The sequence below is a fragment of the Passer domesticus genome, chromosome 20 (assembly GCF_036417665.1).
Source record: "Passer domesticus isolate bPasDom1 chromosome 20, bPasDom1.hap1, whole genome shotgun sequence".
In the NCBI taxonomy this organism is placed as follows: Eukaryota; Metazoa; Chordata; class Aves; order Passeriformes; family Passeridae; genus Passer; species Passer domesticus.
In genome coordinates, this window is record NC_087493.1 from 7,201,669 (window position 1) to 7,222,744 (window position 21,076).

The window sequence follows — 21,076 nt, forward strand, 5'->3', positions numbered from 1 at the left end:
GGGTGGTAGGACTTGAATTTAAATTACTAGTTTTAAATGCAACATCTTTAATTACAGGAAGGTATTCAACAGGGGAGGCTCTGAGCAGCATTAAATCTGCTCTAATACTTCATACTTTTTATTACGTTCTCCCCTCTGGAAAAGAACATTGCTATTGAAAAAGCCATCCTTGAAACTGATAATGCCTAAAAGAGATAAAAGTTCAGCACCACGTATCTTGGGCTTCCTGCACATCATCCATTACAGAATTTAAAGAACAAACAGAAAGCTTAGAACTCAGCTGCAAAACAGAGACAGGGAAATTCCAGTCTGTCCCTTTCCCAAAATCCCCAGATGACATTAAAGAAGCCTGCTGAAAAGGAGCAGATGGAGTATTGGTCTTCAGTTTAAGTCTAAATCAACTCCTACTCCATTACAGAAGCTTAAAATAAAGCTGCCTCACACTGGCTTTACCCAGCAGTACAAATAATTATTGATGATGCCATGAAGTGGCTATCTAGAACAGAGGCTAGATAGAGTTAAGAGAATAAATAGGTATTTATTAAATAAATAAACACACCTTTGGCAGTGCAGGGGCCTTGCAGAGGCCACACTCAAGATGGACAAGGGTCACGAGTTCTTCAATTATAAGTTTGGTTTATCTGTGTATCAGGTGTTAATCTCCAACTACAGCTTCAGGTAATGAAGTCATATTCTCTCAGTTTGCTCTGTGCCCACCCCCCCCTCTTTCCCCCCCCACACTTTTCAGGGGCTGAGCCAGAGGGTGTCCTTGGATCTCAGGCCTGGAAGGATTGTTTTGTCTGACCAAAATGTGAAGAGAGCTTATTCACACCCTATATGGAGTTCAGAGTTATATACTAATGCAGTACAAGATCTGAAAAATATAAAAGCTAAAATCTTGAAGCATCACTGATGCTGCAGTAATGTTCCTCAAACAGTAACAGAGAGCATCCAAACCCTAAGGAAGACTTACAGCATCTCTGCAGTGTCAAGCAGTTTCCTCCTTTAAATGGATACCAATACAGGCTTCTTTCTAAATTTCTACAGCTCCAAAAGAATGGTGAAAAGCACAGGAAACACAAACCCAACCTTTATCTGCTGGAAGGTGAAGGCCACTGGGCTGAAGTCATTCACACCTTGCACAAGGCTAACACAACCCCTATCAGTGATTCCATGTCAATCATCACTAGTTTGCATGTTATGGAAGATTAACAATCAAACTGGAAAGCTGGCCCGGAAGGTACACATCCAGTGTGGAAGATAGGGAAGTGAATAACTGAAAGTAACAATGCTTCCCTGTAGTACATTAACACAGGAATGGTTTCTAATGTAGAACATATCATTAGTGGGAAATAAAATGCAAAGCAAACTCCTCCTGCCCTTCTTTTGCCCTTAGGTCAGGTCAATACCCTGCCACGGACTTTCTCCTGCACAGCCTGGGGAAAAAAAAAATAAATAAAAGGAAAAAAAATCAAAAGGACAGGAAAGAAATAAAAAGGATGTCTTTCTCTTGGCTCTACCACATTGCCTCCTCCCAGGAATGAGAGTGGATCTGAACTGCAACACTAAGAACTACCAGGGCTCAGTCTTAGCTACAGTAAAAGCTTCATCTCAGCCTCTCCATGTCGCACCTCCCATTTCTATCTGTTGTCCATCTCCTCTGCTAGATCCCTGTTAATAAACTCTTTGGGACCAACTTTAACAGTCATTTTACAGCATAAATGCCAGCAAGCAAAGCTCCAGGCCCCCAGAAGACTGCCAGTTTCAAATGGGCTCTTCATAGCACCATCACCCATTTAAACTTCCAAAGGAACAGCGTCACCCTTACACAAGGAGCTGGATGCCTCATTAATCCTGAGTGGCTGCTGCACAACTCAAATCTTTCTCATGATTACAGAACAACCTTTCCCCCACCTGGTAAGGGCAAGAGGGAACAACATTCTTCACTGCAGCAACACTGCTCAGAAGGAAGGCGGGGTTGAGGGACATAAGCACTTACAGTTCTGCAGAACCACAGTTAATAACCAGAAACTGTATCCTGTTCTACACAGCACACTGCACCAGTTGTCTACTTAAGTGAAGGACACTGGGCAGGAAGCTGAACTTTATTTTCTAGCAATAAAAGGATCTTTAGTGGCTTATTTTAAGAGATCAAATAGGCCTGGCACAAGACCAGAGCCTACAGCAGTTAGTTTATGATTGTGGAGTAACTTGTCACAGGTTTTTCCTCAAGCTGAACTTTATGATACAAATGCTACTAACCACGCCATGTACTTGAGGACTAGACAGTGGTACAAGACAGTAAATTCCTTTTTTATTCTCTTTTCAGTTTTTGAGTTTTAGGATTAGAAGTTCAGTGATTAAATTTTAGCTACATTGTAAGGGGCTCCTCATGCAACTCAGATTTAGTTCCAGTACAATTTCTTCTCAGGAGGCAAACTGTATAGCATTCCAAAGTCCCAAACATCACAGCTACCAGCTCTGTCACATAAGCTAAAATGGCCCAGGGAGGAACAGTTGTGTTGAAAGCTGATGAGTTTCATTAATTGACAATGTCACCAAAGGACTCAATACTGGCAGCTTTCAGTGGTATCAAATTTTGCTCACAGCTCTCAGATCCATACTTTGTCTTTCCCAAAGAGTGTCAAATCCAGACTATTTGACTACACAGTCTTGCCATTTACACACAGATGAACAGTATGAGGTCCTGGTTAATACTCCAAATCCAATGCTAAATGTTTATTTTTATCCTGCTCCTGACATTGAGATTCTCTGGCTTCAGCCAATTAGCAGCAGCTTCCATTCAACTCATGTCAAAAATCTGAAAATCTTGGAGAATTGGAGCTTGAGTGATTGATATGATTAAGTGACTTAACTGATTTTAAATTCAGGATGTTGCCAACCTAGCTACCCTTTTGAGACAGCATAACTTCACAGATTTGATGTCTGAAGGGACTATCAAAGTCAACTAGTTTGATCTCCCACCTAATATGAAAAAGAACACATTTACCTCATGCAGTTATTTGTGAAGAGATTTACAGGAATGGGATTCAGCTGAAGTTGGATGCAGTCAACAAGGATTATATAGTGATCTATATAATGTTTAAATATCTATAAACAAGGAACATTCTGTGTTTAGCACAGGGTGGCAGAACGGGAAACTAAAATATAAACAATAGGCAGTCTGGATCATACCGCCCAGCTGCAGGATCCTTCCTTGGCAGTGATCTCCTATCACCTTCTGCTTCACTCATCCTCTGCTGGAACTGATTTAGCTGAAAATATAATGGAATTGTTAAAATTAAATATTTTATTAATAATTTAGGGCCAAACCACATAAGTTGTGGGGGGGTTTAAAGAAACTTGTAACATGCTACAAGTGTATACACTATTTGTTACATTCCTTGAAAGAAATATTTCTGCCTTACCACAGCTATCCTGAGTCATCTTCAACTGCAAATAAATTAAACATGATGCAGCAAAAGAGGAAGTCATGCAGAAGGGAAACTTCTGCAAAATGCATAAATGCATTTTCCTGCTCTGCTGGTTGAGAGAGCAGCATGACTTTTAGCCCAAGTCCACCAAAATTTGACAGAATGACTCAAAGTGAAGGAATACCCACAAACCTAAAGGTTAAAGGGGTGCTTTGTATGGGACTATCACAAAGCCAAGACTGAGGTAATGCTTACTCTTGAGAGTTGCTGCAACTTCCTGCTGGATTACTCAAGAGCTTCTGGATGAAAAAGGAGCCAGCACCCCACATGGGCTGGGGGAAAACAAGTCATCTGTCAGGACACCAAGACACAGGAGAACAAGGAAACTGAGCTGTCAGCTGAGCACTGTCAAAAGGAACTGAGAAATTGTGGTCTCCCCTTTGAAATGTTCTATCAGTTGCTCTCTCAAAACACAAGTTGCTGGTTGAAGCCCAGGCACTTGGCCTGTCTGCAGACCAGGGCGTTTACTTGCCCCTCATCCCAACATTACTCAACACCAGTGCTGAGCACCCAATGTTTTAATCTCACAGCAGGCACTGTACCAATTTGTACCCAGAGAGGTTGAGCTGCAGAAAAACAAGATTTCTCTCCACTGGGACAGAATTCGCTTTTTTCCAAGTCTGTGCTCTTTAATCACTAGCCCGAAACACTTGTGTAGCAAACACTCCCCAGGAGGCCACTTTGCTCTCCACTCAAAGGAGCCACTCACGTTTTACTACAGCAACAAAAAAGTGGGAATTCACCAGCATCTGCTTCTCAAACGGACATTGTGGGTCACGTTAATTGGCACACCTATTGAGCACTCTTACTATCACACAGCAAATATGTGACACAATAAATAGGAGGTAATTATGGTCACTGGTGAAGAACACACCTAAGGCCTGCCTTGTGTGGGTATGTGCTATCACATTCATCTCCTCCCCAAAGGCATTTAGCATGGGAACACTCCTAGGAGATACTAACAGCTGAAGTATACAGTATGATTCCAAGTGCTCAGATGACGAGATTGTTCATAATGCATTATAAAAACATAATATTCCAGTTGTTCCTCTTTTATATATAAATAATCTACATTTGTATTAGCAATTTGCTGATTCCATGTTCAACAGGTAAAGCAGTAGCTGGAAGACAAAAAGCTTGTATAGATTTCTAATGTGATCTACAGCGTTCCCTTTCCTTTCTTATTTCTGAAATGGGTTGAACAGGAAATTGTTTTGCGTCTGCAAAAAAAGCCCCACAAAAAAATGCAATCAGCAAAATTTCCAGCAAAATTCCCCACCCTGAATCAGGGTGAGGAGTTGAAACCTTTAAACTTCCAACAAACCAAAAAAAATCCAACATAAATCAATAATCTGTTTAAGTTGGTATATTTCAAGATAAACATTTTAATGACCTAATTCTGAACTATTTTGACTTTATTCTCATCCCATTTTAACAGGAAAGTATTGTAGTTGATTTAAACTCCAAAATTAATAACTGCTTAAACTGAAGCAGCATGTTTCCTTTCACTCTAAACAGTTTTAAAACTGACACCAATATGACATTCAGCTTCCAGAAATTCTAGATTTTCTTTGACAAAAAACAGAGTCTAAGTTCATCAGCTAATGAAAAAGTGAACATTAATACTGGCTCACATTTGATCAAGTTCTTGTTTTGAACTGTAAAGCTGGACACCATTCACTAGTTTGGTGCACAGAAACACCAGTTTTTGTGGGAAGATTTCAGATAGAAGCCTCTACCTCATTTTCTTGTAAAACAACATATTTGCACAGCAAATCATTTCAAGATGACTGTCATCTACCTGGGCATCACTTAAAATATCCTATAAAGTCAGTGCACTGTGTACACTCCTGCTAACAGAAAATACTGCCAAAAATAGGGCAACCACTGAGTTCAACCTGCTGCTCATGGAGTCACAGTGTTAAATTTCTCAGAGCTGTTGAGTTGTTTAAAGCAATTAAAGAGATGGAAAGTTGTTCTGACCCCAAGCACCCATGGAAGAAAAAAGGAAATAGGTCCACAGAGAGCACAGACCCTGAGAGCAGCACAGAGGGCACCATGCTGGTGCTGGAGTGTAACACTACAACGTAAAGTACAGAATGATACACTTACTTCATCCTTCAAACCAGGAAATCTGTCTGGCTATTAACATGAACACACCAATTAACTGCTACAAGAGCTGTTGCTACCAGCCTTCCTTGAGAAGCTAAGACCTGCTTCTGGAGGCAGCCAATAAATCAGGGAGCATGGTCAATCTGTTTGTGCTTGTTCCTGTTTTAGGAGTGTTGATGGTAGAAATAATACATGAAAATACTTGTTTGAGCAAGCTTATCTGCCAGCTGTTGTGGCAGAGAGAGTGCAGAGCACTTGGAAATGAAATACAAACAAAGAAATGTAACCAAGGGACTTAGGATCCAAACTCCTCTTTTAAATAGTAATACTAGGACAGATACTGGAGGGTAATTAGTTATCTGAGGACAGAACTCAGCATACAGTGCTCAGAGCCAACTGCTTGTGCTGTCCTGTAGTAGCTTTCCAGCAGCGATGCAACTCCAGTCATTCCTTTTCATTCCGGTCTCTCATTAGAGAAAAATAACTCCCTTGAGCTAAAGTGGTGTAAGAAAAAGGGATACACAAAATCTGATTCATTGGGAGGCAGTTCCAGATTCAGCATACGTGCTCAAAATCCCCAAGGCTTCTCATGGTCTGAGTGTCTGCCTGCACAGCAGAGAGGCAAACACCACGCTGCTCCTCGGGGAACCCCAGGAACAGCACTTACACACTCAGAACAGAACATGGCAGCAACTTCCAAACTTTTGCGCTTACAAACCCAGTGCCCGCTGCAATCAGCCTTTCCAAAGGGCTGAGGGCTCCGAGCACTGGCAGAATCTCCGCAATCCTCCGGGGCTGGTGACCACCGTCGGCTGCCACGAACCCATCCCTCTTCCACCAGCAACAAAGCACTGAACGGGAGCAGCTTGCCACTCATGGAAGTGGCTCCGAAGAGCAGAATACGCGCTAAAATAGAAAGGAACAGCCCCGGCTTCATCAGTGTGAGGTCCGGAGGCTGACTATGCCGGGAAAGCTGCAAGCCCCGTGGGATGCTCTGTGGTCTTGACTCTGGTGTGGAGATGCTGACGGACGAACAGACCCGAGCGTCCCTTCTGCTGCTCCTGCCCGGCACCGCCGGCTCTGGGACAGCCCCACCACCGAGGGCCGGTGCCGCCCAGCCCCTCAGCAGCCCAGCACCGGGCTGCCCGTGCCCGCTCCGGGGGCACACACGGGAAGGCCCGGGCGGAGCGGGCGCGGCGCTGTCTCGGCCCCTCCGTGAGGCGCGAAGGGGAGGGAGAACCTTACCCAAAAGCGGGACCCGCAGAACGCCTCCATGGCCGCGGCAGGGGAGCAGCGCTGCTACCGGCGCATGCCAGGCGCCGGGCGGAGGCAGGAGCCGGCTCCTTCCCCGCTGGGCGGGCCGGGGGCGGGGGCGGCGGGGCCGGGCCCCAGCCCACCCTGCCCGCGGGCGGCAGGAGGAGCCCGCCCGACGGCCCGGTACGCTGAGGGCGGCGGGAGGAGCCCGCCCCACGGGCCCCGGTGCGCTGAGGGCGGCGGGAGGAGCTCGCCCCACGGGCCCCGGTGCGCTGAGGGCGGCGGGAGGAGCTCGCCCCACGGGCCCCGGTGCGCTGAGGGCGGCGGGAGGAGCTCGCCCCACGGGCCCCGGTGCGCTGAGGGCGGCGGGAGGAGCTCGCCCCACGGGCCCCGGTGCGCTGAGGGCGGCGGCGGGGCTGGGTGCCGTGAGGGGCTGCGGTTCCTCTGCTCCTGAGCCCGGGCACCTCACACTGTGGGTGACATCCCAGCTCGCTGTGACCTGCTGGGACAGCCACATCCCTGATCATGGAGGGGGGATTTGGTTGTGTGAAAAATGTGTGGTTTATGATTGGCTTTTCGCAAGTATTAATATTGTATTACGCTAGAAAGTTATGCTATATTAATTTTCTTAAGTGGTGTATTAAATATAGTTTTAGGTTATACTATATAATATATAATATTATATATATAATGTTAAAATAGAAACTATGCTATGCAAGATATGACTGGCACCAGATAGGAGCCACAGGACACCTAAATCTTTCAGAGAAAGGGAATTTATTGCTCCCTTATCAGCAGAAAACTAACTTCTTCCCACCTCGCTCAGACAGGAAGATTAAGAGGAAGAAGTTGAGAGTGACCAGACAGAATCCTGTGTTTGAGTGGAATTTATGCATCATGTATGAGCTGTATGAATATGCAACAGGCAATTGTTTTTAAGGGTTAATCCTCTGTTAACAGGTGTCCTTTTTTGGGCTTGTGTTGCCCAGAAAAAGGTACCCGGACGTCCGTATCTCTTTGTTTTTATTGTCTCATATTGTCCTAATCTCAAATATTCAAATTTTATTATTCTAATTATATTACTATTTTTATAACCATTTTATTACTATTAAACTTTTAAAATTTAAAAAACAAGCGATTGGCGTTTTCACAGTGGTACCCACGTGCCAGGAAGAAGCTGTGGAAACTCCCGTGCCTGGAATGTTCAAGGCCAGGTTGGACAGGGCCCTGAGCTGCTTGGTCGAGTGAGTGGCATCTGTGCTCGTGGCAGAGGGTTGGAACGACATGATTTTAAGGTCCTTTCCAACCCACATCATTCTACGACTCAAGTGAAGTGTGTGCTGAGGAGTGCACAAAGCTGGGCCACTTGCTGGCTTTGGGCTGACTATGTCCATCCATCCATCCATCCATCCATCCATCCATCCATCCATCATCCATCCATCCATCCATCCATCCATCCATCCATCCATCCCTCCATCCATCATCCATCCATCCATCATCCATCCATCCATCCATCCATCATCCATCCATCCATCCAGACCACTCTGATGTTAACATCATGGAGAGGCTTCTTGTTTCCCCTTCAGAGCACTGTGGAGTGTGATTTCCCCAGCAGGACTTAAGAGAGCATCACATCACTTCTCCATCCATCTCCAGCCTCTTTCTTGATGCTGATTGCTTCTGCTGTAGACATGTGATTAAACCGGTGGCATGGATCCATTTTCAAAAGCCTTCAGTCAATATATTTTCATGATTATGTGTAACTAATAGGTTTTGTAGTGTAGCACCTTGGACACAATCTGGGTTTCACCTCCCCGTGATGCAGAAGCACTGTTTGCTTTCCTCTTTATTAGGACTTCTACAGTATTATTGACCTTCCAACACTTGCTGTTTGTTTACCCACTTGCTGCAGCATCTGGTCCAATGATCATCATCTCCCACAAAGTAATCCTGCTGCCACAAATCTACTTCAATATTTTAAGAGTCTGAGTTTCTTTCATTTCTGTAAAATGCGGAAGAGTATTATACAGTATTTTTATATCTCAGGTAGAAGGATCTGGTAAAAAATGTTCCCCAGAACAAAAAGGAGAAGAATATAATTATAAATCAGAGAATCAGAGAATCACAGAATGTTTTGAATTGGAAGGGAGCTTAAAGCTCATCTAGTTCCAACATCCTGCCATGGGCAGGGATGCCACCCACTTGATCAGGCTGCTCAGGGCCCCTGTTCTTGAACACTTCCAGGGATGGGGCATCCGTCTTCTGCTTCTCTGGGCAACCTTTTCCAGTACCTCAGAGAAGGGCAGTGCTGCTGTGTCCCAAAAATATGTCATCTCTAAAGAAAAAATATTCTGCTAATCTTTTATGGAGATACTGGAACTGTTTCCCACCCAAAGTACTATCAGAGCATGAGCACTGCTAAGAATTTGCTTTAGACATTTACTATAACCTGGCTAAAGGTGTGCTGTTCTCATTAGTGTGGGAAGATAAGCTCTTGCCCAAGATAAGGTTCTCAGGTGATTGCCTACAAGATGTGAAATGTCAGACTGAGCCAGGTTAATCAACACAGTCACATTGCAACCCTCGGGAGGAAACACTAGAGAAGCCCTTGCCAGCTGGGTGAATGAGATCTTCTGAGGACACAGTGGGTTGGCCTTGCAAGTCTTACTGCAAAACTTTTGTTCCCTGGAATTGCGCTGCAATACAAGTTGTGAGAAAACTCAGAAGTAGCTGGGAGTTACTCCTTTATGGCTCTCTAAATCTCCTCTCCTGCAACAATCTCTAAGAGAAGCTGCTCTAAGAGAATTGCTGAGAAGTTCATGTTTCCTGACACATGGATATGTTCCACTGGGTTTCTTGCACCAAGGAGCAGGACTGGGTGCAATTTGAGAATATGCTCAAATTAAGACCACCTCTGATATTATGAGATGCTGCAGGTACAGAGGCACCTCACAAACAGCTACTGTAGGCTGTGTGTACAGGAAGGGAGAGATCTACTCTATCAATGACGAAGTCCAATTGACATGTAAATTAATTCCTGATTAAATTATTGACTTGGGTGGTCCTGTTGAACCTCATATGTTTTCTACCTTATGCATAGAGGAGAGTCCTGAATTAGGGTATTTCCCTTGGTCTCACAAGACTAAATAAGGAGCCCCAAATAATTCTGCCACTTGTTTCCTGTTCCTAATTCATGGTGGGCAGCTTCTGCTGCCAGTAGCAGTTAATGCCATTAAAGAGGGATGGTAGTGATGAGTGGGTGCCTGCTGGGGTGCTGGCTCCCCCTGCATTTCTCCTGAGCTCGAGGGGAGCCACTGGGCAGTCTGGAACTCACAGCAGACACTGTGACTTGCACTGGCTTTGCGCTGACTTTCATGCACTATCTGGCAAGGCAGACAAGCACAGAGGGAAAAATCAAAGGCAGAGGATTAATCAAATTCAGAGGATCTGAATTAAGGAAGTAATAACTTCTCAGCCAGACAAGACGGAGGGGGAAGCTTAAAAGCTCCGAGAAGTGCCATGGTAAAGGATTCTGCTGACACTGGTGCAAAGCAGAGCCTGAAGCACTATCATGGGCAGCTCACTTCGGTCCTGCTTCCTTTTAATGATGGGAACGGAGATGGAGGTTCCTAGAACATGTCATTACTCCTGTGATGTTCCCTCAAATGCAGGCTGGCTCTGCAGGAAAATGAAATGGCACCTTTGGTGCAAATGTCAGGGAGTCATGAACTCACCTCCTCTCACCGGACATTTATTTTCTGTTCCAGGGAGTGGCAAGATCTGATCTGGATCCATTCAGCAGAAATGCATTTGAATATTCTTTTTCGTGCCAGCTGCACAGTAAGGGACTTTTCACCTGCTAACACCTTGAGCGGGTCAAGCCAGAGCAATCAGGAAGCACCTCCAGGCACACCCAGGAGTGCCTAGATATCAACTGGAGTGACTGAGTGGGGCAGGACAGGAGGTAACGTGAGGGAGAAGCTGTTTGTTTAAGCACAGTGCCAGGTATGAGGCAGGCTGCTTTCCATGTCACACCTCATGCCAATCCTCAAAGCATTAACAGCAGGATGAAGTGTGGTCAACTCCTGAAGAGAGCTGTATAAAGAAGTAATTCAGAGCTGAGAGCTGAGAGCTGGGGATGTCTCGAGCATGTGCAGCTCTGAAAGTCACAGTTTTAGGGTTAGTTGACTATAAATATCACCTTCTTTCTCTGCTTGGAACAGCAGAGGCTCAGCTTCCTTTCCAAGACCCACAGAGGTGTCACATTTTACAGATGGTAAGAAAAAAATGCCTGCCAAAGAGAGTGCGTTTACAGCAAGGCCCTATACATTTAATTCATAAAAAAAGGGGGAGACACCTTGTTTTAACACACATAAGATGGGAACTTGTAACAAACTCTGCTTAAAGTTAACATTGAATGAGTAGCAGCAGATTTGGGCTTTCTTCTTCCAAATGCTGTTGCAAATATGTGCATTTCCCTTCTTGCACGAAAGGATTTAAGTTTAGAACTCCCATGATAAAACAGATGAGGGAGTGGGCTGGGAATTTGCAGCCCCAGTTTTTGCTCACTCCACTGCTTTTGGGCACATATCAGCTACATGTTTTTGTAGGAGTGGAAGGCAAGATTCTCTGACTGGAAGTACAGAGGTGGCAGTTCCCTGGGCAGCCAGCACAGGGAATTTGGGTCTGCCCTCCATTTGGCCTGTAGCTGCACTGTAAGGCCATTCATACTGCAGGGTGAGGTGGGGTCCACATAATTCAAGTCTTTGTGAAAGGAGAAAATGGTGTTTGTATGACTCCTCCAGGACACTGTGTGTAATACCAACCTGCCCCATTCCATGAGTGCTGCTGCACTTCATACTGAGAGCGATGAGCAGGAGAAGAATTTAGACACGCTGAGTACTGCTGAGATCACCCCAAAGTGATCCTGGAGCTGCTCCAGCTGAACTCTAAATGCACTGGGCATCTCTCTCACCTGCTAGATAATCCCACAGACATGCTTTCAGGTGCCTGTAGAGGTTGGCAGAAGCCATGGCAGGTGTAACACACCCTGGCTTGTGAGTGGTTTGGCTGCAGGTGGAGCTCAGAGTGACGGACAAACAGCCACAGACAAACAGCACATGGCTGTGCTGGGCCTTCTGGAGCTAAAGCCCAAACTATCCTACTTTAGCCCTTGACAAAATTGTCACAGCTTATCCTCTCCCCTGCCAACTTGACCACCCCACAACTCCTCCTACTTTTAATGAGCTGAAGCTGTTCAGGATGTCACCAAAATGGGCGCATAGTGGTTGCATAAATACAAACATCTGATCCTGCTTTGTTTGAACAAACATGGAGTTGTCACCAGCCCTTAGCCACACTGAGCTGGTGGCACAAGGCAGTGCAGTTCTCTGCTGCCTTTGCAGGTGCCAGCATGGCACATGCTGTCACTTCAGTGTATATTCTTTGTAGAATGACTCCTATGCTCACTTCTTCCTGGTTTTCCCCATAACAGCTGTATTCTGCTTTCTGTTTCCACAAAATAACTGTTAGTACAGTAAGCAATTAAGTGGTTTAACTATCCTTTCCAGTTCCCAGCTGGAGCTGTCGGGGTCCCTGGCTGCATTGTTTGAAGTGTTTAATAGATATGTAAAGATAATCTATTCATGACCTCTGAAAACTTGCCAATTATGGCATCCATGGACTCAAGCAGTAATGGAAAACGCCAGAGGATGCTGCAAGATTATTATAGTGTGTTTAAAATGGAACTAAAACATTGAGTACAACATGTGAAAACCAACTTAATGTCCAATCACCCTCAACTGTGAAAATGCCAGCGAGGCTTTGGCTGATGACCACGCCAAAGCAAACAGGAGCTGCAGGTTTTGGGGACCTTATGTGCAGCCTGAGCTCGTGCTCACAAATCTGCCGGCAGGACTTCCCACTTCGTGGGATTGCCATCTAGTGACGGGCACTCGGCCTGAGCCCGGCCAAACCACAAACCCTGGGCGATGACACAGGGCTGGATCGATCCTCCCCCTCCTCCTGCACTGGGCCGAGCAGAGGTTAAACAGCCTCTGGAGCTCGCAGGCTGAGGATGGATCCTGATCAGAACTGTGTTGTACATGTGTTTAAAAGGATGTGAAGGGACAAGCACACCTCTCGGGTGCTGCCACAGCCTCTGAGATGCCAGAGAACCTCAGGATGGGTTGTTGGCTCCCTGGGTTTAGCACAAGCAGACAGGGAGCAGCAGTGCTGGTGGATGAGGGACGTGGTGGCTTTGAGCATCTTGCACAGTGCCAAGCACGCAGGGCTCTGCCACAGTGAGAGAAATCCTTCCTCTCCTCCTCCCATAATTAGGATTTTTATATATTCAGTGACTGAAAATCTCCTCAGAATTAGAAACTGTTTTGCCAAATATCTATTTTGTGAGAGGCCAGCAGAATCATGGCAGAGACCATACCTCTGTACTAAGTGCTGGTGAGGCCACACTTCAAATTCTGGGGTCAGTTTTGGGCCCCCCGCTACATGAAAGACATTGTGTGGCTGGAGGGTGTCCAGAGAAGGGAAACAAGCTGGGGAAGTAGAAATCTGATGAGCAGCTAAGAGAGCTGGGGGGGCTCAGCCTGGAGAAAAGGAGGTTCAGGAGGAGCATTTTGACTCTCTACAACTCCCTGACAGGAGGGTGCAGCCTGGTGGGAGTCAGTCCCTTCTCCTGGTAACAAGCAAAAGAACAAGAGAAAATGGTCTTGTGCCAGGGAGGTTTACAGTAGATCTTAGGTAAGATATTGTTACTGAAAGGGTGCTAAGGAACTGGAAAAGGAGAAGTGGTGGAGCCACCATCCCTGGAGGCATCTGAAAGACAAGTAGACTTGGCACCTGGGGACATGGTACAGTGGTGGCATTGACAGTGTCAGGTTAAGTCAATGAGATTAGAGGGCTTTTCCAACCCGAACGCTTCTGTGATGCCAAGCACAGACACCGATCCCGCGCTGTTTCCGCAGCACCAAGCCGGGAGCACAGCCCCTGACGGGCGGCAGAAGGGCAGGAGGTCCTGCTGAGCCTTCTCCCGGCCGCAGGCGGTGCCAGCCCCGGTACGGGGGCAGCTCGCCAGACCCCTCGCCCCACGCCCACTAGGTGGGAGCAGAACGCCGCGCTTGGAGCGCGCCCGGCGCTGCCGCCGCGCCCGGGGACACCGCATCCTGCCCACCTCGGGCAGGGGGGCCTGGGCACCCCAAAACCCCCCTGGTTTTCCCCTCTCATCTGCAGGATCCTCACTTCTGTCAGCTGGTCACAGCGGGTCCCTTACACGGTGCTGGCTGTGATAGAGGGAATCATGTCTTTAAATTGTTTTTTCCTACTTTATTTTGGGGGGGGGGGTTTAGTGCAGGTCACATTTTAGACATGTTTCTGTGTCTCAGTTTGTATCTCTGGAACGCCTGAAATACAGAAATACGCCTTTCCTATTTCTCATCTTTAAGGGCTTAGCAGGGCTCTGGCTGAGATGTGGTGTGCACACACTGGGGCACTGCTCTGCTGAAGCAGGTCACCTGTCCATGAAATAAATTAAGTTAACCAAGAAATAAAATAAGTTCAAAGTACTGCTTCCCTGGGCATGGTTACCATTACATAGAAAGCAACCTGGTTCCATGTGGCACCCCAATTACTCAAGAAATAGAATAACAAAGTGCCGTGCCCAAGCTCAGGAAATTGAGAGCACATCCATAAGCAGCCAGCCTGGGTGGGAGCCTTTGAAAAACCACAGCAAAACTCAGCAGGAGAGCTTCATACAGGAACACTCACGAAACAGAGAAGAGAAACAAGCTGCTGTGAAACCCAGTGTTGGAAAAGGAGTGATTTGTTTTTGCCCATAAGGAACTGAACTCATCTGAGAGCAGAGATGTGTGAAGTGCTTGAGCCTGTAAGAGGTTCTGCTTCCTTGGCTCAGCTCAGCTTACCTTAATGCCCTGTGGATCCTCCAGGATTGGAGGGCTGGAAGGCATTTCACTGGTTCCAGCCTGGTGCAGTTTGCCCCACAGCCTGGACAACACAAATATATCACAGCTCACCTGGACTGGATTTGCACAGGATTTTTAATAGATCCACATTTCCCCTCTGTTTAAGGAGTAGTATCCTTCCTGCTGTTTTCTACTGAGAGATTACTTTATCAAAACATCCTCTAGACAGTCAAACTGGTCTGGATGTCAATTTAGGGTCTCTCCTGCTGCAGAGAAATCAGATCATTCCAGGCAGTGAGGAGCAGGGCTGCAGAGTGCCCAGTGTCTGGTTCCTCCCTCCAGTGGCTGCTGCCCAGGGGAGAGGAGACTTCATGTTAGGAGCTACACAGGTCATTCGCTAAAAAAAACCTAAAGACCCTTTTAACAAGCTCCTGTAATAACAGGACAAAAGGGGGAATGGCTTCAAACAGAAGGAAGGCAGGTTTAGGTTAGACAGTAGGGAGAAATTCTTCCCTGTGAGGGTGGGGAGGCCCTGGCGCATGGTACCCAGAGAAGCTGCAGCTGCCCCATCCCTGGAAGTGTCCAAGGCCAGGCTGGAGCAGCCTAGGATAGTGGAAGGTGTCGTGGCCCATGGCAGGGGGTGGGACTGCATAAGCTTTAAGGTCCCTCCCAGCTCAAACATTCTGTGAAATGTTTCTGGTGGTACCTAAGCAGTACCTGAACTCTGAGCCCCTGCTGCCCTTCAGCCCCCAGGCAGTGCCAGGCCCACCAACTCCTGCTTTGCAAGGAGTTAAATGACAGCAGGAGATGCTGCTGGATTTCAGGCTGGAAATCCCAAAGATGTAAATGAGTGAAAAAGTCCAGCATCTTCCTCTTCACAGACAAACCAGGTCTGCCCCTTCTCCTCGGTCCTTTCTCCCCGTTTACTGCAGCTCTGCTGCAGTCCTGACATCCTCAAGCCTTGCACAGGGCTGTTCCTGCCAGGGCACAGGGATCCACAAGCCAATTGTCTTGCTGGTCACTCTGCACACCCTGGGCAGTGTCCAGGGCCAGATTTGCCTGCAGCCACATTAAACTGCTCCACAAAGGGCCATAATTTCCCAGTCTTCCTTCCAGCCTCCTGGCTGCCGCTGCTATCTGATACCTTCTCCAACTGTTCACAATTAAAACATGACCAAAGACTTGACTGCCTGGAGTGATACAGATTATCATCAGCAACAACAACAAAAAAAGGGAAATGCACCGTTGTTTTTCTTTTCAAAAACTTTTAATAGGACACATTTGTTTTTGTCAGTTGTAAAGATTTACACTTGGTTTTTTCTTCTTTTTTTTTCTTTTAAAAAAAAAAAGGATTCAATCCTTTTTCCAATTTTCAAATCCAAATGCAATTTTCCCCATGAGTACCACCTTTTGTTCCCCTGACCAAAAGACCTTGTTTTGGCCTATATACCTGATACAGTATAACAATATATTAACTATTAAATACAAAGTTCTGTCATATATACTAGATTGTTATGGACATTGCTATGGTACTGTGCCTACTCTACTCACCTTGTGTAATAGTGTACATGGGTTATTATAGCCAAAGGGGCAGAAAAGGGGAGACTGGGGCATAGCCTAATTTACAGTGGTAATGCTTTTGTTGGTTTTTTTTTCTTGTTTTTTTTTTTTTTTTTATTTTCTCCTTGAACACACCTAGTGCTGAGTGCAATCCACAGAAGTCAAAAACAGTGTTCCTTGCCCTTCTCCAAAATACCTACACTACAAACCTCTAACCAAGTTCTGAAAAATAACTTCTGTGTGCGAGGGGTTGCAAGAATGGAAGTTACATTTTTCCAGACATGTCTGCAATCTCTTTTCCCCCACTGTTGTCAGATTTGCAATAACAAAATATCCTCCTCCCATCTGCATACAGTAAATCCACAGTAGTAAAGTGCTGGTGTGCTTGAATGAGCTGGAGAGCCATGCAACTACTTCACCATGGACAGGGGCTGAGCTTTGTGGGGAGGGGGGGTGTGTTTTGTGTGGGTACAGTCCTTGGACAGCAATAGCACTGCAATATCATGGAACTTCAGCTTAGCTGCTGGCTCCTGAACACAGTCTGGGTGCAGGCTATGAAACTAACGCTCTGGTGTTGTAACAGAGCAGGCCTGGCTCCAGGTTTATGAGAAGAAACTCGAAGATAAGAGCTGCTTCTGTTGCCAAGATGCTGTGCAGACTTTTAACAATTTCTCTATAGATTTCTACAAAAATATAAAAAATTCTATCAACATAACCATTCTACAGAATTCCTGTGGATTTTGTACATTTTGTTTAAAAAAGTCAAATTCTATAAAACCCCCCCGCAGGTATTTAAAATCATTTGAGTATAATTGCACGCGCTGCAGTACATTTGTATTTGTCTTTCAAAAGGGCACCTAGAAAAAACTTATCTGGTTTAGAAAACAATCTATTTTACATGTATTTCTTTTCCTGAAAGCATCATCATAGAGTATCTTTTATTGGCTAGTCTTTACTGAATATTCATGTATGACGTAAACTTTTTGTTATTTCCACAAACCTTGTCAAGAGGTAAAACCCCAAGCATTAAAATAGAAGAGCCTTTAGGATTTCTGTTACATTTGGAGTTGAACATTTGGATTAACGTCACATCACTGTTTTATGCCATGATTTCAAGCTAAAATGTTCAGTGGGTTTTTTGTAAGGAAGGATCTGAAAAGTAGCATCATTCCAGCCATGTGAACACAATCCTAATTATTGAGGAACCAGGGATGGCAATTTTAGTGGCCTAGCTAGTTTCTCAAGCTATTTAGCACATGTAAAAGGAAAAGCTAGGCTCACTATGGGAGTAAAAACGAAAAGGGATTAAGAATATTTCTCAGGCTTAATGCACTGTAATTTTATTATCTCCTTAAATATGATCAGGGGAAGAACTGATGAAAGGTTTGTTTGAAATCATTGCTTTAGACAGGCTTAACTCTGGATGTAGGCTGGCATATCAAAGAGAGCGGGCTCCACATGGGCCTGTGGTGAAAAGGGGAAGAATGTCCCAGCCAAGAATTAATCTAACTGCACTAAATAGTACAGAATGTTAATCCACCTCCTTCAAATACACTGATTGCCTGACTTCCTGCTGAAAGCTCTTGCATTTCTCCTGGACATTTAAATTAGTAGGGATTGTTTATGGAGTAAACATCCTCAAGTGAAAATAAAGGAGCTTAGGACCTCACATAGGCTGTGAACAGCATCTTCTCCTTGTGTGTACATTTCAAGCTAATGCAGGTACACGTGGTGGAAACAGCCTAATTTCTGAATGGATAAAAAGCTGTACATCAGCATGGTGGAGTGATTTGCAAAGATTGGTAGTTCTCAAAAAATTACAAACTCCCCACTGACAGAATTAGCACAAATCCTCCTCCTGCCTGTGCTGGCACGATCTGTGGACTTGGTTTCAAGCCTGTGACTATTGGCACACTTCAAAGCATGCCTGCAGTCTAATTTAGCTTACATCTTAATGTGATTTCATGAAAGTGGAGTAGAGTTAATGTCTGGCTTCCATCAGTCATGAGGTGTCGAATGGGGCCAGCCTCGAGTGGTTTTCAGGCTGTGCTGACCAGTTTTACAGATTGCTTTTGGCAGAGGACGTTAGCACACGAGTAAACAGGTAATTTTTGAGATCACTGATGTTATAAAGTAAGGACGTGAATTCTGGGTTTATCCACTTTGTATCATCATGTTGCTGCTTAAGGCTATTGATAGATTGGAAATAAAATTGCAGTTGGGGTCATGTAAATTATCTCTAGCAGTGAGTGATAGCAAAATACCTGGCTATTTTACTGAAAATCAGCAGTCCTTTCAGTACCTGCAGACTTTCTTGCATGTAATTTGTAAAATAACTTGCAGAAGTGCCTTGATTCAGTAGAACATGAGCACATGATTTTAATTTTCAAAAATTACTTTAATATGATCAACCTCCAGGCATTCTAGGCGAGAGCTTAATTTTAGGCATGTTCTTAAGCCCATTTTTTTTGCCATGTCTGCCCTGATTTCACCCACTGCAAGTCTTAAACTTGATCTCATTCTCCTTTCCACAGAGTGCAGAGAGGAGGAGCTCCACTAAAAACAGAGGGATGAGGGAGGTTTAAAACTCAGCAAAATAAAAAATCCATCCTGGATACACTGCAAAAACATCTCGCAAGTGACCACAGGCCTCCATTGTCTGTTTCCTAGGAATGTATGAAAATTAACCATTGACATGATTTTGGGAGTTGCCAGTGGATTGTCTATAACATCCACTGTGATCCTTTCATAATTCAGTATATTGTACTGTTGAATGGCTCTGCCTTCACCATCTTCAGACATCAGCGTGTTGGACCTTCCTGGGTCTGAGCACTTGCTTTCATACTCTGAATGTCAATTTTATGCAAGATTGGAATATTATGTTAAAAAATCGTGACTGCTTTTCTGTACTACGCAAACAATTGTTTTCCCAGAATATCACTGAAGTTCAAGGGAAAAAATAAATTACATTAAATAATCCTTATTTACTGCTGACTGTGGGATACATTTCCTCAGTAATGCACTAATTGGCTACATTTTGTGCTTTGCAAAACAAAATGAAACCCAAACAAAAAAACAAAACAAAAGAAAAAAAAAAGAAGGGATTAAATATATACTTTTTAGGTTAAAATATTCATAAAAACCAACTTTATCTCAGAAATATTCCGAAATACATAAAATAGAAGAAAATTAAATGAGTCTTTAGTCACAAAATGTACTACATCCCGTGATACTAGATTCAATTAATTTAATAAAATATAATATACATATAGATTCTGCACATTGTATTGCTTTTACCTAAGCAGAACATATGCTTAAGTAAGCGTGATATAGGTTAATCACTCTTTTAACCAGCTGGTTCTTTAATCTTTCTTTGGAAATTTTTTACCCAGTGCCATTTTGGAGTACAGAGTTTTTTAAAATTTTTTTTCTATTACATGAAAGGAAGAAGACATTTGGCACCAACAGAAAAGTAACTCAGGAGTCCATTTCCGTTTGATCAAAGGAAAAGCTAGGAAGTGTCAACAAGTCTTTCTTTGGGGTAGGAGATGTTGACATACTGTCCGGAAGCAGCGAATCCCCTATATCCATCGAATCCTTGGACTCGCAGGACGGAGCACGCCTCCTCAAGCAAATGACTCCACTGGCAGGTGAGATGCTGTGGGGTCCCCTAGGTACCAAACTCTGCCCGTCAGGTGGATCTATAGATATACAGGGAGGGCTCAGTTTCTTCTTCTGCCGCGTACCTTGCAAGCATTCCATTTCACTGACCACCTGACTTATAAAGCCAGAAGAGCTGGACGTGGAATGGTGCTGAGGGCTGTTTTCTATGGAGCAAACTTCTATCGAATGTCTCCTTTGATCATCTAACCAAGAGGGCGGTTTTTTTAGCAGACCCTGGGTGTCTGCACTGTGGTATTTCTTCAGGTCCTTCAGTATCACGTTGCCGGTATTGCCCACGTTCCTCTTAGGTGTGAGAGGCTGACCCTCCGAACAGGCACTCGAGGCTGTGCAAGTTTCTGAAGTGAAAGGCTCTGAGGAGCTGTTTATTTCAGATACTTCTTGGTCCATTGAATCTTCAGGGGTCTCCTGATACGAGTCTGCACAAGCACAGGATGCTGGTGCCTGCTTTGAAATATTATACTGATTGTGGGAATGCTGCTGCGTATGGACGCTCGCCCGACTCCAGGCAGCCAAGTCATTCACTTCTGAGGGCATCAGAGCCACTGGTGACTCCTCCTTGGGCACAGTGGGAACATTTGGGTCAGAGAGTTCACTCACCTCGGTGTGGAGATTCTCCTTGCTATCCAGAGAGTCGTTCCTTATAGCCATCTGTATCAGAGCGCAGAGGGGTTGGGGACGAGAGGAGTTGCCAGGTGAGAGAGACAGACCAAACAAAGGTTAGTGCAGGCAAGGCACAGCATTTACAGGCACTCAGCTCTGCTGAAATCCCTCAGCACAGACCCATTGCCTCCTATAACAACCTGTGTTGTGGGTTCTACCAGTTCCCATTGTCAGGGATCCCTGTGTGACAGCCATTCACTCTTCCTAAATGGTTGATCTTTAGCTTTCTCCTCTAAGGATGGAGGGCTGCAAAACCAGAATGCCCCCACCCAAACCTACTCATGTTCTTGTTATGCAAAGGATGAAGGTCTACAGCAAAGCCCTCGATAATTTCAGCAGCCCAGGTGTGAGCAGGAGAGAAAGATGTGCAATGAG

General features: G+C 45.1%; 2 protein-coding genes across 21 annotated transcripts in view; both read right to left on the bottom strand.

Annotated features, from left to right (window-relative positions):
* Positions 1-6,950, bottom strand: part of ABCC3 (ATP binding cassette subfamily C member 3) — a 45,959-nt gene extending 39,009 nt beyond the window's left edge. The window contains exon 1 of the mRNA XM_064395485.1: positions 6,852-6,950. Within this exon, the coding sequence (XP_064251555.1) occupies positions 6,852-6,881 (30 nt within the window). The 5' untranslated portion in view covers positions 6,882-6,950. The remainder of the gene's footprint in view (positions 1-6,851) is intronic.
* Positions 6,951-16,157: 9,207 nt separating this feature from the next.
* Positions 16,158-21,076, bottom strand: part of CACNA1G (calcium voltage-gated channel subunit alpha1 G) — a 146,278-nt gene continuing 141,359 nt past the window's right edge. For 18 of the 20 annotated variants that reach the window (XM_064395830.1, XM_064395824.1, XM_064395822.1 and 15 more), the window contains one exon: positions 16,158-20,689. In XM_064395830.1, the coding sequence (XP_064251900.1) occupies positions 19,835-20,689 (855 nt within the window). In that variant the 3' untranslated portion in view covers positions 16,158-19,834. The remainder of the gene's footprint in view (positions 20,690-21,076) is intronic. The other 2 variants (XM_064395827.1, XM_064395828.1) reach the window with 2 other exon arrangements.